Source organism: Pongo pygmaeus, chromosome 8 (assembly GCF_028885625.2).
Source record: "Pongo pygmaeus isolate AG05252 chromosome 8, NHGRI_mPonPyg2-v2.0_pri, whole genome shotgun sequence".
Lineage (NCBI taxonomy): Eukaryota > Metazoa > Chordata > Mammalia > Primates > Hominidae > Pongo > Pongo pygmaeus.
The window spans coordinates 102,905,605-102,921,692 of NC_072381.2; the positions used below are offsets into that span (position 1 = coordinate 102,905,605).

General features: G+C 47.9%; 1 protein-coding gene across 2 annotated transcripts in view; it reads left to right on the top strand.

The window, feature by feature from the left end:
• The window catches only part of HOGA1 (4-hydroxy-2-oxoglutarate aldolase 1), a 31,087-nt gene extending 16,534 nt beyond the window's left edge, over positions 1 to 14,553 (top strand). Inside the window, exons 2-7 of one of the 2 annotated variants that reach the window (XM_054435465.1) lie at positions 253 to 381; positions 567 to 694; positions 1,153 to 1,287; positions 1,540 to 1,636; positions 3,326 to 3,459; positions 13,249 to 14,553. In XM_054435465.1, the coding sequence (XP_054291440.1) occupies positions 253 to 381; positions 567 to 694; positions 1,153 to 1,287; positions 1,540 to 1,636; positions 3,326 to 3,459; positions 13,249 to 13,398 (773 nt within the window). In that variant the 3' untranslated portion in view covers positions 13,399 to 14,553. The remainder of the gene's footprint in view (positions 1 to 252; positions 382 to 566; positions 695 to 1,152; positions 1,288 to 1,539; positions 1,637 to 3,325; positions 3,460 to 13,248) is intronic. The other variant, XM_054435466.2, reaches the window with a different exon arrangement.
• Positions 14,554 to 16,088: the final 1,535 nt, after the last annotated feature.

The window sequence follows — 16,088 nt, forward strand, 5'->3', positions numbered from 1 at the left end:
CTTGAGCCCAGAAGGTTGAAGCTGCAGCAAGCTATGATTGAGCCACTGCATCCCAGCCTGGGCAACAGAGCGAGATCCTGTGTCTAAAAAAGAAAAATGATGTGAACAGTCATTGCAGCTGTGTAGGAACCTTCTGCCTGCAAAGATGGGAAGGAAATGTGTGAAAGATTATGGTGTCGGAAGGTAGGAACACCAGTGTCCTCGTTGTTCGGTAGGGGATGGGAAGGAGTTGGTCAGCTGTGTCTCTTACAGGCTTCGTGGTCCAGGGCTCCAATGGCGAGTTTCCTTTCCTGACCAGCAGTGAGCGCCTGGAGGTGGTGAGCCGTGTGCGCCAGGCCATGCCCAAGAACAGGCTCCTGCTAGCTGGCTCCGGATGCGAATGTGAGCCAGAATGCCCTGGGCCCTGGGGGTGGGTGGGTGTGCGGGATCCAGGCTCCTAGGCCCTAGCTCGGGTCCTGTCTACTTGTTCTGCCTCTTCCGGGACATGCTGAGGCACCTTCGCTTGGCCCAGTGTCCTGGTCCAGGCCTCCTTCTGCCTGCTCTCACCTCTCTCCTTCCTCTGGCAGCCACTCAAGCCACAGTGGAGATGACCGTCAGCATGGCTCAGGTCGGGGCTGACGCGGCCATGGTGGTGACCCCTTGCTACTATCGTGGCCGCATGAGCAGTGCAGCCCTCATTCACCACTACACCAAGGTGTGTGTGGGGCCTGAGACCAAGAGGAGGCTCTGCCCAGGGAGAGGAGATAAGGGAAGCTGGGAGTGGGGTGGTGCTTCACATGAACGGCAGCTATAGGAAATGGGTGGACTGCCACCATGGATCAGCTGCACGACATTGGGAGGCTTACCTGACCACTCTGTGTTACTGCTTCCTCCCCTCTAAAATTGGAGGAATGATGTCATCTATCTCATAGGGTTGCAGTGAGCATTAAATGAGATCAGGAACATAAAGGCCTTAGAACTGTGCCTGGCATATGGAAAGCACTCCATAAATATGACCCACTGTGACTGCTTACACTCGGGGCACGTAGCACGGGAGGGAGGCCTGTCCAGGTGGCCCTGGAGTGAAGCAGGCTGGGACCTGTGGGTGGGCAAGTCTCTGGCTCCTGGGACGTGGGGCGGCTGCCCTCTCCTGCTTTTCTCTGCGCCCCCCAGGTTGCTGATTTCTCTCCAATCCCTGTGGTGCTGTACAGTGTCCCAGCCAACACAGGGCTGGACCTGCCTGTGGATGCAGTGGTCACGCTTTCCCAGCACCCCAATATTGTGGGCATGAAGGACAGCGGTGGTGATGTGAGTGGCAGCAGCTCCGGGGCTGGGGTCCTCTCCTCCTTTTCTGGGTCCTAGCACTTTTGCTCCTGAGGGCAGCTCTGAGATCTGTTTCCAACCTTGGCTTCTGTGTGGATTCTCTCTGTCGTGTGGGCTCTCTGGGGCTTTCTTGAGGGCATCTCTTTGGGCACTGGGCTTTCATTCCACCACACTTACCCGGCCGTCATCCAGGATGAGGCTCTGGGCACAGCTCTCACACCACATTTGCTGTTGCAGGTGACCAGGATTGGGCTGATTGTTCACAAGACCAGGAAGCAGGATTTTCAGGTGTTGGCTGGATCGGCTGGCTTTCTGATGGCCAGCTATGCCTTGGGTAGGCCGCCCACTGCTCTCAAATTGTCATGGGTGACCAAGAGATGCCCAGGCACCTGGGTCTGCTGGGAGAGATCGTGAGGGCTGGGGCTGGGTCTGCAGATGTTGGTTTGCCAGCCTGCCCGCTCTGAAAACTCAGAAACCTGGCCACGCCGCTTACCTGTCTGAATTCGGGATGCTGTGAGTAACCTTGTTGGCTGAAGGAGGATGGCCGTGTACAATCCCTGGCCTGTAGTACAGATGCCTGCAGTTTGTTCTGAGTCCTGAGCTCCATGATTAGATGACAAACTTAGCTGCTCTAATCCCACCTTGTACATCATTCTCTGAGGGCAGAGGCCTTGGGGCCCTCCTCTGTAGTTCAGGAGTCCATTTTCCTCTCCCCTGTCCCAGGCCAGAATGAATTGTCAGATCTACAGAGTTGGGCCAGGGATCTTCAGTTGCCTGATCAGATTCTGTTCCAATCCAGGATCCCTAGGGATGTCACTTAGATCAACTGCTCTTGTCTGTTTGGGGTCAGGGTCCTTGGGTTTGGATTAGATTTGAGCCCTGGAGGGAAGGGAGAAGAAGGGAAGCTGTTCCCTTCAGCTGAAGCCCCAGTAAGTAGAGATTTGAGTGACTTCTCTAGCACTGCAGGAGAGAATGCTGGTTCCTATTCCATCTGGTCCCTCCAGACTTTGGCTGGTTGTCTAGGCCCTTGTACATCTCCCCTGCCATGTCATGGCCTCTACAGTGAAGGGGAAGAAGAAGGGATCCATTTCTCCCTCATTCCTGAAAGTGGAGTAGATTAAAAAAAAAAAAAAAAAGCACACGCTCTGGAGGCTGGGAGGAATCTCAGCTCTGCAGTTTATTCACTGAGTAATGCTGGGCAAAGCATTCACCAATCTGGGCCTGAGTTTCTACTCTGTGTACAGAGGGATCATGAGGAGAGCATCAGGGCCATGCTGCTGTAGCGCGCCTGGGACACATAATAGGTATTCCACAAACAACAGCTCTATTAGCTCATTCTGAATTGCCTACTCTCTCTACGTTTTTGAGGCCACTGTGCCTAGGGTTCCACTCCTATCTAGCCTTAGAAGCATACTTACAGGCTTGCAGAAGTGGCGGGGGTTTCTGAGATCACAGCCAAACTCATTTTCATTGCCCCGATGAGCACAAAGAGGACTAGAGAGGGTCTCATTCAGGTTTACGCAGTCAATGGGAAGGCATGCCTGGTGACCTGACTCTGTCCAGAGTGCTTTCCACGCCCACTGCTGTCTCTGGTTGCATCCACTGGGGGGAATAAAATTTCAAAAGAGCAAAGGCTTCCCATCCATCCTACCCTCTTACAGGACTGATGAGTCAGGGGGCTATTGGAGGAAGCTGGAGGTGTCAACTGTCAGATGGGATTTTATTCCGGGAGGGGTTCAGAGAAGGAACTGTCCTTGAGTTCACTTTCAGGTTCTGCTCCCTGCCCCTCACAGATCAGCCCTGAGCAGTACTTGACCTGCGGAATTCTATTTTGAATATGCAGGCAGCTCTTCTCTCTGGAAATGTATACTCTGGACTTACAGAGCATGCCTTTGATGTAGCCAGCCAAGTGACATAGAAATCTGTATCTAATGTCCCCAGGCTGAAGAGGGGCTGGGACCAGGGCTTGGGATGACTGGAGGGGAGAGGCTCTGGCTGACGTTCTGTGTCTTACTTCGTGCAGGAGCTGTGGGGGGCGTGTGCGCCCTGGCCAATGTCCTGGGGGCTCAGGTGTGCCAGCTGGAGCGACTGTGCTGCACAGGGCAATGGGAAGAAGCCCAGAAACTGCAGCACCGCCTCATTGAGCCAAACGCTGCGGTGAGCCAGTGGCAGCGGGGGCACGGCGTGGCGGGGGGTGGACAGTCTGTGTCCTCATTGGAGCAGGACCCAGGGCTGGCACCAGGCCCCACTCAGTCTCTTCCCTTCAGAAAATCCTTTGAGAGAACATCCCAGTGTGGGAACTCCTTGTGACTCCCAGAAAATCCTGACTTCGGACAAAGTCAAGCACTATTGATTGTCAAACTTAAGTGTGCATTAAAATTCCCTTAGGGGCGAATTAAAGTTCCAACTTTTGGGCCCAAGAAGATGCATTGAAACAAACATCCTGTGTGATTGTGACAGAGTAACCCTAGGACCACACTTAGAGATGCCTGGAGAGAAAGAGTGTAAACCAGGGGCCTCTAAATCCGCACTATCAGGGGCCAGGTCCTGAAAAAATAGGAATGATTGGGGCTGGCAAAGGAGTTAGAAGGCAGGAGAGTGTTGTCTTCAAATAATCGGTTCTGTGGTCAGACTGTATACCCCAATTCTTTGTTGGGCAAGCAAAGGAGAACTTCAGAGAGAACGCCCATCAAGTTCAGGGTCATTCTGAAGTCTGAGGCAACAGAAAAATGTGTGCCCCTGTATTCAAGTTTTAATGTACATTTTATCCTTTCTTTCCTTCCTTCCTTCCTTCCTTCCTTCCTTCCTTCCTTCCTTCCTTTCTCCCTCCCTCCTTCCCTCCCTCCTTTCTGTCTTTCTCTTTCTCTCTCTTTCTTTCTTTCTTTCCTTCTTTCTTTTTTTAGACAGAGTCTTGCTCTTTTGCCCAGGCTGGAGTGCAGCAATCTCAGCTCAGTGCAACCTCCGCCTCCCAGGTTCAAGCAATTCTTGTGCCTCACACTCCTGAGTAACAGAGATTACATGTGTGCACCACCATGCCCAGCTAATTTTTGTTTTTGTTTTCATTTTTCAGTACAGATGGGGTTTCACTATATTGGCCATGCTGGTCTCAAATTCCTGGCCTCAAGTGATCCACCCACCTCAGCCTCCCAAAGTGCTGGGATTACAGGCATAAGCCACAGTGCCCGGCCTATTCTTTTTTCTTTTCTTTTCTCTTTTGAGACATAGTCTCGCTCTGTTTCCCAGGCTGGAGTGCAGTGGCATGGTCTTGGCCCACTGCAACCTCTGCCTCCCGGGTGCAAGCAATTCTCCTGTCTCAGCCTTCTAATAGCTGGGATTACAGGCACGTGCCACCATACCCGGCTAATTTTTTTTTTTTTTTTTTTTGAGATGGAGTCTGGCTCTGTCACCTAGGCTGGACTGCAAGCTCCGCCTCCCGGGTTCACACCATTCTCCTGCCTCAGCCACCCGAGTAGCTGAGACAACAGGGGCCTGCCACTATGCCAGGCTAATTTTTTTGTATTTTTAGTAGAGACGGGGTTTCACCGTGTTAGCCAGGATGGTCTTGATCTCCTGACCTCGTGATCTGTCCACCTCGGCCTCCCAAAGTGCTGGGATTACAGGCGTGAGCCACCGTGCCTGGCCATACCCCGCTAATTTTTTTGTATTTTTAGTAGAGACGGGATTTCACCATGTTGGCCAGGCTGGCCTCAAACGCCTAACCTCGAGGGATCCTCCTGCCTTGGCCTCCCAATCTTTTTTCTTTTTTTTTTATTTTCGAAACAGGGTCATTCTCTGTCACCCAGGCTAGAGTGCAGTGGTGTGATGACAGCTCACTGCAGCCTCAATGTCCTGGGCTTAAGCGATCTTTTTTATTTTTTATTTTTATTTTTGTAGAGATGGGGGTCTCATTATGTTGCCCAGGCTGGTCTTTATCTCCTGGGCTCAAGCAATCCTCCCACCTCAGCCTTCCAAAATGCTGAGATTACAGGCATGAGCCACCATGACTGGCCTACTGTATATTTTATATTAAACTTTTTATTTTATTTTATTTTGAGATGGAGTTTCACTCTGTGCCCAGGCTGGAGTGCAGTGGCACAATCTCGGCTCACTGCAACCTCTGCCCCCCGGGTTCAAGCAATTCTCCTGCCTCAGCCTCCCGAGTAGCTGGGATTACAGGTGCCTGCCACCACACCCGGCTAATTTTTGTGTTTTTAGTGAAGATGGGTTTCACCACGTTGGCCAGGCTGGCTTCGAACTCCTGACCTCATGATCCACCCACCTCGACCTCCCAAAGTGCTGGGATTACAGGCATGAGCCACTGCGCCTGGCCAAACTTTTTATTTTTAGATAATTATAGATTCCCATGCAACTTTAAGAACTAATACAAAGGGATCCCATGTACCCATGATCCAGTTTTCCCCAATGGCAACATCTTACAAAACTGTAGGATAATTTCACAGTCTGGATATTGACCTTGATACAGTCAAGACACAGAATATCTCTGTCCCTACAAGGATCCCTCATGTCATCATCTTATAGCCATGCCTGCTCACATTTGCCTTCACCGGCTCCTTAACCTCTAGCAACCACACATACATTCACCATTTTATAATTTTGTCAGTTCAAGAGTATACTATATGGAATCACATGGTATATAACTTTTGGGGATTGGCTTTTTTCCACTCAGCATAATTCTCTGGATATTCATCCAGGTTGTTTGTTGCATGTATCAATAGTTAATTCCTTTTTATTTCTGAGTAGGATACCATGGTATGGCTGTACCACAGCATGTTTATTTATTATTTATTTATTGAGACAAGTTCTTGCCCTGTCACCCGGGATGAGTGCAGTGGCAGGATCATTGCTCACTGCAGCCTCGACCTCCTGGCTCAAGCAATCCTCCCAGCTTATCCTCCCAAGTAGCTGGGACAACAGGTGCACACCAACACACCTGGCTAATTCTTTTTTATTTTCAGTAGAGACAAGGTCTCGCTATGTTGCCCAGGTTGGTCTCGAACTCCTGGTCTCAAGCCATCTTTCCTCAGCCTCCCAAAGTGCTGGGATTACAGGCATGAGCCACCATGGCTGGCCCCCCACAGCATGTTTAACCATTCACCTGTTGAAGAACAGCTGGGTTATTTTCAGTTTTTGGCTATTAAAAACTGCCATGGGCTGGGAGCAGTGGCTCACGCCTATAATCCCAGCACTTTGGGAGGCTGAGGCAGGCAGATCACCTGAGGTCAGGAGTTTGAGACCAGCCTGGCCAACATGGTGAAAGTCCGTCTCTACTAAAAATACAAAAATTAGCTGGGCGTGGTGGCGCACGTCTGTAATCCCAGCTGCTCGAGTGGCTGAGCAGGAGAATCGCTTGAATGCAGGAGGTGGAGGTTGCAGCGAGCCGAGATTGTGCCACTGCACTCCAGCCTGGGTGACAGAGTGAGACTCTGTCTCAATAAATAAATAAATAAAAGCTGCCATGAACATTCATGAATAGGTTTTCATGTGTCCGTAAGTTTTCATTTTTCTGGGATCAATACACAGCTGTACAAATGGTGGGTCATAGGGTAGTCGTATGTTTCATTTTCTGAGAAACTGCTGGCTGGGTGTGGTGGCTCACACCTGTAACCCCATCATTTTGGGAGGCTGAGGGGGGTCGATTGCTTGAGCCAAGGAGTTCAAGACCAGCCTGCGCAACATGGGGAGACTCTGTCTGTACAAGAAATACAGAAAATTAGCTAGGTGTGGTGGCATGCACCTGTGGTCCCACGACTTGGGAGGCTGAGGCAGAAGGGAAGATCCCTTGAATCTGGGAGGTTGAGGCTGCAGTGAGCTGTGATTTTGCCACTGCACTCCAGCCTGGGCTACAGAGTGAGATCCTGTCTCAAAAAAACAAAACAAAACAAACAAACAAACAAAAACCCAGAAACAAACCTGCTAAACTTTTCCAGAGCAGCTGTACTATTTTAAATTTACACTGATGTAAACGTATGAATGATCTAGTTTTTCTGCAGCTTTGCCAGCATTTGGTGTTGTAACTATTTTTTATTTTAGCCATTCTGATAGATGTGTAGTACCATCTCATTGTGGTTTTAATTTGCATTTCTCTGATGGCTAATGCTATTGAACATTTTTTTCATGTATTTATTTGCCATCTGTATATCCTTTTCAGTCAACTATCTATATTTCTTACACATTTTAAAATTGGATTGTTCTTTTGACTGTTGAATTTTAAAGTTCTTTATAGCTTCTAAATACTAGTCCTTTGTTAGATATGTGGCTTGTAAATATCTTTTCCCAGTCTGCAGCTTGTCGTTTCATTACCTTAATAGGTCTTTTGCAGAGCAAGTTTTACATTTTGATGAAGTACAATTTATCAACATTTTCTTTTACGGATCATGCTTTTGGTGTCAAGTCTAATAACTCTTAAAGAGTTCTGGGCATGGTGGCTCACGCCTATAATCCCAGCACTTTGGGAGGCCGAGGTAGGTGGATCACTAGGTCAGGAGTTCAAGACCAGCCTGGCTGAGATGGTGAAACCCCGTCTCTACTAAAAATAAAAATAAAATAAAAATAAAATAAAAATTAGCTGGGGGCAGTGGCAGGCGCCTGTAATCCCAGCTACTCAGGAAGCTAAGGCAGGAGAATCGCTTGAACTCGGAGGGCAGAGGTCGCAGTGAGCGGAGATCGTGCCATCGCACTCCAGCCTGGGAGACAGAGTAAGACTCCATCTCAGAAAAAAAAAAAAAAAAAAAAAAAAAAAAAAAAATCTTGAAGAGTTCTTAGAAGATCATGAAGATTTTCTCTCTTTTTTTTTTTAAGTTTTATATTTTTATGTTTTATAAGTCTGCGACCCATTTTGAGTTAATTTTTGTATAAAGTGTAAGACTTAGGTCAAGGTTTTGTGGTTTTTTTCCCTAATGGATATCCACTTGCTCTAGCATCTTTTGCTGAAAAGGCCATCTTTCCTCCATTGAACTGCTTGCGTGCCTTTGTCAAAAATCAGTGGGGCATATTTGTGTGGGTCTATTTCTGGGTTCTCTATTCTTTCCATTGATTTATATGTCTATCTCTCTGCAATACCACACGGACTTGATTGCTGTAGCTAAGTCTTAAAATCAGGTAGACTGATTCCTCCCACTTTGTTCTTTTTTTTTCCTTCAAAATTGTTTTAGTCTAATTTCTTTACCTTTCCATATAAATTTTACAAGAATCTTGTTTATATCTACAATAAAATCTTGCTGGGCCTTTGATCAAAATTGTGTTAAGCCTGCATACCAATCTGGGGACAACTGACTTCTTTACTATATTGTCCTCCAGTCCTTGAAGTCTTCTTTGATTTATTTCTTCAGCATTTTGTAGTTTCCAGCCAACAAGTCCTGTACATATTTTTAAAAATTGACACCTAAGGATCTGGTGCAGAGTGGCTCATGCCTGTAATCCTAGCACTTTTGGAGATAGAGACGGCAGTATTGCTCGAGACCAGGTGTTTGAGACCCACCTGGGCAACATGGCCAGACCCCATCTCTGGAAAAAAAAAAAAAAAAAAAAAAAGACACCTCTGCACTAGGATCTGTACTAGATATCTATGGACATCCTGCTGCCTGGAGGGTAGAAGAGCCCCCTGGCTGCTCCCTAAACACTGCCTCCACTGCATTGCCTGTGTGTCTGGCAGCAGGTGGGGTGGGCTCTGGTGGCCTTTTGAAGATGAGCGGTGGTGCAAGTCCTGACTTCCCTCCACCTGGCCTGCTCTGACACCACCCAGCTGGGAGCAGGGGTGGCAGTTCAGACTCCTTCACTCAGTCTTTGCTGGCCTGGCTGGTGTTTGGCTGGAGTAGAGCAGTTACTGTCTGAAAGCTTTCCATCTTGCTAGGCAACCCCTTTTCTGGTCCTCTGGCTAGAGAGAACTGGCTTCTGTTAGTGCATGCATTGTCTGTACCCATTGGCACTGTGTGCTTGCTGACTTCTTCAGCTCCAAGTCTGGGCCAGGGTACGTAGCACTGTGTTATTTCTTGGGTCTCTAGGTCCCTTGTTGGTCTTCCTTCTCTCTGCCTTCCAGAGTCTTATGTGTTTTTTATATAATGTCTAGATATATATATAATTTTTTATATAATGTCCAGATAATATTTTTATGTAACGTCCAGAGCTTTTAGTTGTACTTGTTGGGAAGAATTGGGAAAAGTACATCTACTCCATCTTCCTGAAAGTAAATGCTCTGAGTATTTTTCTAAATGGTGATTCTTTTCCCCCTAAGAACATTAAAGTGGGTGAAAAAATATTGAAAATTGAGAAGTAGGTATGTTAAAACTCACAGCACTATTTTAGGCTTAAATATTTCATATACCAAAAACATGATTTATTATAATTTTATTTTCCTGGCTTTAATGGAAGCAAACTCATCAAAACATATTTTTCCAAGTCTACTTCTAGAGAAAGATTTAACCATTAAAAAGACACCAGCAGGGCACAGTGGCTCACACCTGTAATCCCAGCAATTTGGGAGGCTGAGGCAGGAAGATCATTTGAGCTCAGGAGTTTGAGACCAGCCTGGGCAATAGAGTGAGATTTTGTCTTTAGTAAAAATAAACGAAAATTAGCCAGGCATGGGGGTGTGCAACTCTAGTCCCAGCTACTCAGAGGCTGAGGCAGGGAGATTGCTTGAGCCCATGAAGTCGAGGCTGCAGTGAGCTACGATCACGCCACTTCACTCCTGCCTGGACAAAAGAACAAGACCCTGTCTCAAAAAAAAGAAATTTAAAAAATACAATAAATAAAAATGAAAAAATACACCAAAAAGCCCCATGTATATGGGGCATGCATGATTACTTATGCATGAGCCTTCTATATGGTGGGGCATGGCTCTGTTGGATCCTGTCTTTATTTAAAGTTTTGTTCATTGTGGATTTTTTTGCATTAATTTTGATTTTTAAAAAATATTGCATTGAAATATTACTTATTTTGGCTGGGCGCGGTGGCTCATGCCTGTAATCCCAGCACTTTGGGAGGCCGAGGCGGGCAGATAGCCTGAGGTCAGGAGTTCGAGATCAGCCTGGCCAACATGGTGAAACCCTCTCTCTATTAAAAATACAAAAATTAGCCAGGCGTGGTGGTGGTCACTTGTAATCCCAGCTACTCGGGAGACTGAGGCAGGAGAATCACTTGAACCCAGGAGGCGGAAGTTGCAGTGAGCCGAGATCGCACCACTGCACTCCAGCCTGGGCGACAGAGTGGGACTGTTTAAAAAAAAAAAAAATTGCATTGAAATATTACTTATTTTGATGATTGAGGTTTTTGGCCTCCCCTTAAGTTCTGCACGCAAGGTAAGGGCCTCATGGGCCTGGCTGCAGTCCCAGGCTGAGCTAGGCACTCCACAATGTTTTGTTTGGGTAAAGTGGTATGTGGGCTCTAGAGCTCCCTCACAGCTGTATCCTTACCTCAAAGGGGCAGATTAACTTAGATTTACAGAAAGGACAGCTGAGGAGGTAAATCTGAGTCCCTCTGGAGGTGAAGGTGCTTCTGAGATGGGACCTTCTATAAATAGTTATAAGAACTTGCAGAAACGAGGGCCCCATTGGGCACAGGCCGTCCTGCACATACTAAACGTTCCACTGGGGTGGGGCCTCTGCTCTCCCACTCCCAGTGCACCTGTGAAAGCAAGGGTCCCAGAACCCGCATGCCACCGGGACAGGAAAAGGAGCGGCTTCCAGGGCTTATGGGAACTGGTCTAATATTAGCGGTGTTTTTCTCAACTGGCCCTTGGGACGTCTCTTTGGGGTAGGTGTTGTTATCACTCATTTCACAGATGAAGCAGCTTGGGCTGCCCCTGGGGAAGAGTGGATGCCTAGCTGTCATCCCAGATCTCTGTGTGTCATCCCGCCCTACCCCATCCTGCCTCACCCTTCATTCTGCGTCCTCTCCTGTGCCAGCTCTGGGCACATACCCAGGAATGCCTGGAACACCTTTCTGCTGCCTGGGCTGTAGGCTCAGACACCCCGAGAGCAGCTTGATGTCACTCTATTGCCCATCCCTGGTCAAACACAATGTCCTTCCTCCACCTTCCCATCAGCCTGCCTCCTGCCCCTGGCTATATTTAGGACTTTCTATAGTCTTTGCCACCAACCCTTTCTTAGGGTTTGAAGAGGGGCCACATCAGATATCTTTGGAAACCCATGGCAGGAGCGAGCTTTTCTCTAGGTACCTCTTATTTCCATCCTCTATCCTGGGTCTTTCCCACCTACTCAGGCTTTGGGTAAAAAGGCCAGGCTATTAGAACATCGTGGGGGTGGCAAGGCCTGCAGGAGGGTGGCTTACCACCCATTCCAAGAAAAAAAATCCATGCTTGATAAAGCCTCCGGGACTCTAGTGGTAAACAGTTATTAGTCAATCTTTCATCAGTGGTTCCTGGCCTTTTTATCCCAAACAACCTCTTATTTTTATCCTCCTAAGGTTTTAGCTTCTCTCCAAATCAAACTTTCTTAAGGACTACTTTCGTAGTTTTTAGGTAGTGAAAGATTCATCTAATATTTCCGATCAGCATGAAATATCCAGTTGCTATACCAAAAGCAAGGAAATTTGATGCTTCATTTATTCTGTAATATTCCACACATGATTTTAAATTATAATAGGCCGGGTGCCGTGGCTCATGCCTGTAATCCCAGGACTTTGGGAGGCCGAGGTGGGCAGATCACTTGAGCTCAGGGGTTTGTGACTAGCCTGAGCAACATAGCAAGACCTCGTCTCTACAAAAAAATGCAAAAATTAGCCAGGCATGGTGTCATGCACCTGAAGTCTAAGGTGCTCTGGAGGCTGAGGTGGGAGAATCGATTGAGCCCAGGAGGTCTAGGCTACAGTGAGCCATGATCATACCACTGCATTCTAGCCTGAGTGGCACAGTGAGACCCTGTCTCAAAAAAATAAACATAAAATAAAAATAAATAAATTATTACGGGTGCAGTGGCTCATGCCTGTGATCCTAGCACTTTGGGAGGCCGAGGTGGGCAGATCACTTGAGGTCAGGAGTTTGAGACCAGCCTGGCGAACATGGCGAAGCCCTGTCTCTACTAAAAATACAAAAATAAAATAAAATAAAATGAGCTTGGTGTGGTGGCAGGTGCCTGTAATCTCAGCTACTCAGGAGGCTGAGGCAGGAGGATCACTTGAACCCAGGAGGCAGAGATTGCAATGAGCTGAGATCACGCCACTGCACTCCAGCCTGGGTGACAGAGTAAGACTGTCTCAAAAAAAAAAATAAATAAAAATAAATGAATAAATTATAACAATAGCTTTAGGTCCCCCATTATCATGGAAAAGCCTTTAGAGATCATGTTGTCCAGCCCCTTCCTTTTTTAGACAGGAGAACTTACTCAGAGATAATAAGTAAATGACATACAGTTTATACAACAAAACTTCCTTGGGCAATGATGCTTTGCTTTTCCTGGGAGAACATTTAGTGTTAGGGTCAGGAGGAGCTATGGGGAGGTGAGGGCAGCCAGATGCAAGGGGAGTAGAGGTCTGGGCTGTGCCTGAGACTCTCACAGATCCTTCCCCTTCCTGACTTCCCAGGTCTGGTGTGCCCTGCATCAGGTTTCAGGGAGCTGGGCTGCAGACTGCTGATGCTCTAGTGCCTAGACCTGCAGCCTTGCTGTCTTCTCCCACCCCAGCTCGAGGACCGAATGCCACTCTCCTCTCTGTTGGAGTGGATTTTTCTCCTAAAACCAAAGGAGGCACTCTTTGTCCCCAATGTGAAGTTTTTGTATTTTGCTATTACAAACCTTCTCTCTGGTCTCTAAATCTGGATTCCCAATGTACCCTGGGTGCCATAGAGTTGGCAGTTACTTTCCTGGGGGAAGAGCGTAGGACTTCAACATTCTGAAAGTGACAGATCTCTGAGTTCCAGATATGGGTGTTCAGCAAATTTCTCAGTCTCTTCTAACAGGCCCTGCTTTGCAGGTGACCCGGCGCTTTGGGATCCCAGGGCTGAAGAAAATCATGGACTGGTTTGGCTACTACGGAGGCCCCTGCCGCGCCCCCTTGCAGGAGCTGAGCCCCGCTGAGGAGGAGGCACTGCGTATGGATTTCACCAGCAACGGCTGGCTCTGAGGGCAGGCAGGGTCCATGGCTGGCCTGAGCCCATCTCAGCCTCCTGCCTTGCACTTGCAGCCTGAAGCAGAGAGCACAGGGGGATGAGGGTGGCGGGCAGCGGGGAGCCGGTAGAGGTTACTTTGCCTACTTTGGTCCTCCAAGCAGCTTTTCACAGGCACGCCCATGCACATCTCCTATTCTCATGGCCCCTGACCTCTCCCTTTTGGATCCTGAACTGTCTCTCTGGTCTGAAGACTGGGAAGGAGCAATTTCTCAATTTATCTTTCTACTGTGGATGCTTTCCTATGCTCTGAGGCACATGAAGTCAGAAAGGAAGGGCAGAGGGGCAAGTAGGCACAGTAAGGGAATTTTTTTTTTCTTTTTTTTTTTTTTGAGACAGAGTTTCACTCTGTCCCCCAGGCTGGAGTGCAATGGCACGATCTCAGCTCACTGCAACCTCCGCCTCCCGGGTTCAAGCGATTCTCCTGCCTCAGCCTCCCGAGTAGCTGGGATTACAGGCGACTGCCACCACGCCCAGCTAATTTTTGTATTTTTAGTAGAGATGGGGTTTCACCATGTTGGCCAGGCTGGGCTCAAACTCCTGACCACAGGTGATCCAACTGCCTTGGCCTTCCAAAGTGCTGGGATTACAGCTGTGAGCCACTGCACCCGGCCGGGAATTTATCAAAGCGGGGACTACTTAGACTTGGGGCTTCAAACCTGACTCTAGCACAACGCAGCTGGAAGCCAGGGCTACTCCTACAAACCCAAGTTCTGACTCCTTCCAGGGAAGTATCAGCTTAGGAAACTTGATCAGGAAAATGACACTGATCTTTCAAAGAGCCCTCTTTACCCTCCCACCGCTGCCCTCCACACTGCAAGCTGCATGCCAGCCACAATGCCCTTTTCTAAATCTATTTTCATTCATCTCCTATTCTGGTCTCTAGCCTTGATTCCAACCATTGAATGCACGGAGACAGCCCAGTGGCTTGTCAGATTGGTAAATAATGACACCTGGTGGATAAATGTTACATTCTAGAAGACTATTCTGGCCAGCCTAGGTCTGAAACACTAAGAGGACTTGGCCTGGGATAGGGCCATCCACTTGCCTACAGGCACTCTGCTTTTATTATTAAAAATAATCACTTTGTTACTATAATAAAATTGAACAGATAAAATTAGTGTGGCTATGTAAAGATGGACACTCTATTGCTATGCAGATCTTAGGTTTCCTGGCCAGATGTCAAGAACCTTTCTAAAGGCAAGTGAGCTCTGAAGGTCTGCCTTCTCCCAGCTCTAAGAGCGGCCCCAACAATACTGAGCCAACAGGCATTCACTTACTGGAGACCTAGGGAAGAGGTAAGAGGCAAAAGAGAGCAAGTGAGCTATTTAGAAACACTTAGCACTTTTATTTTATTTTTTTGAGACAGTCTTGCTCTGTCATTCAGGCTGGTGTGCAGTGGCACGATCTCGGCTTACTACAATCTCTGCCTCCCAGATTCAAGTGACTCCTCTGCCTCACCCTCTCGAGTAGCTGGGATTACAGGCCTTCACCACCATGCCCAGCTAATTTTTGTATTTTTAGTAGAGACAGGGTTTCGCCATGTTGGTCAGGCCGGTCCCGAACTCCTGACCTCAGGTGATCTTCCTGCCTCGGCCTCCCAAAGTGCTGGGATTATAGGTGTGAGCCACTGCACCCAGTCAGCATCCTTTTTGATTAAAGTGCTAAGTGTTTAGAGCCAGGCAGCACTTTGGGAGGCTGAGGCAGGAGGATCACATGAGGTCAAGAGTTTGAGACCAGTCTGATCAACATGGCGAAACCCTGTCTCTACTAAAAATACAAAAATTAGCCGGGCGTGGTGGCACACACCTGTAATCCCAGCTACTCCGGAGGCTGAGGCACAAGAATCGCTTGAACCTGGGAGGTGGAGGTTGCAGTGGGCCGAGATCGTGTCATGGCACTCCAGCCTGGGCCACAAGAGCGAAACTCCATCTCAACAACAACAACAAAAAAGGATGCTTTCTCCAAAATATTTAACCTTTTTCAGTGGTAATATTTGACTAGCGGCAGAAAAATGGAGATACATTTTTAAAAAAATTATTCCTTAAAAAGAAAGTGTTAAGGTTAAAAAGAGAGGTAAATAGATACTTGTTTAGGGCAAAAGCTAAAGGAGAGAAAATAAAAGATCTCAATCTTCAACCCAAAACCAGGCTCTGAATGGCACTACAGCTTGGGGCTTAGTGCCTGGGGTCCTCTCACAGGCAACTTCCAGAGGAGCAAGGCTCAGAGGAGAATCAAGTTTAGGACTTGGGGAAAAAGTTAGGGCTAGGCAGGCAGGGTAGTGTACTGGGTAAGAGCTCAGCCTCTGGGCTTAAACAGGTCTGGGTTTAAGTTCTGGGATCTGCCCCTTTAGTGTCTATGGGACCTTGGAGAAATTGCTTAACTTCCCTGAGCCTCATCTGTAGTATAGGGATAATAACAGTACTTTCCTCCAACAAGGACGTGCATGTAAAAGGGTTAGCGTGGGGGTCAATGTTCCACCACTCTCCTATTGCAGAAAAAGGGAAACTCCGGCAGGAGTGGACCTGCCAGAGGTAACCCAGCAGGTGTGGCCATAACTAGTCTCAGGACTTAAGTACTCTGATGCTTAGGGTGAGAGAGGTCCAGTAAAAGGGAGTTGGAATCAGAAAGGCTCGGTTACAAATCT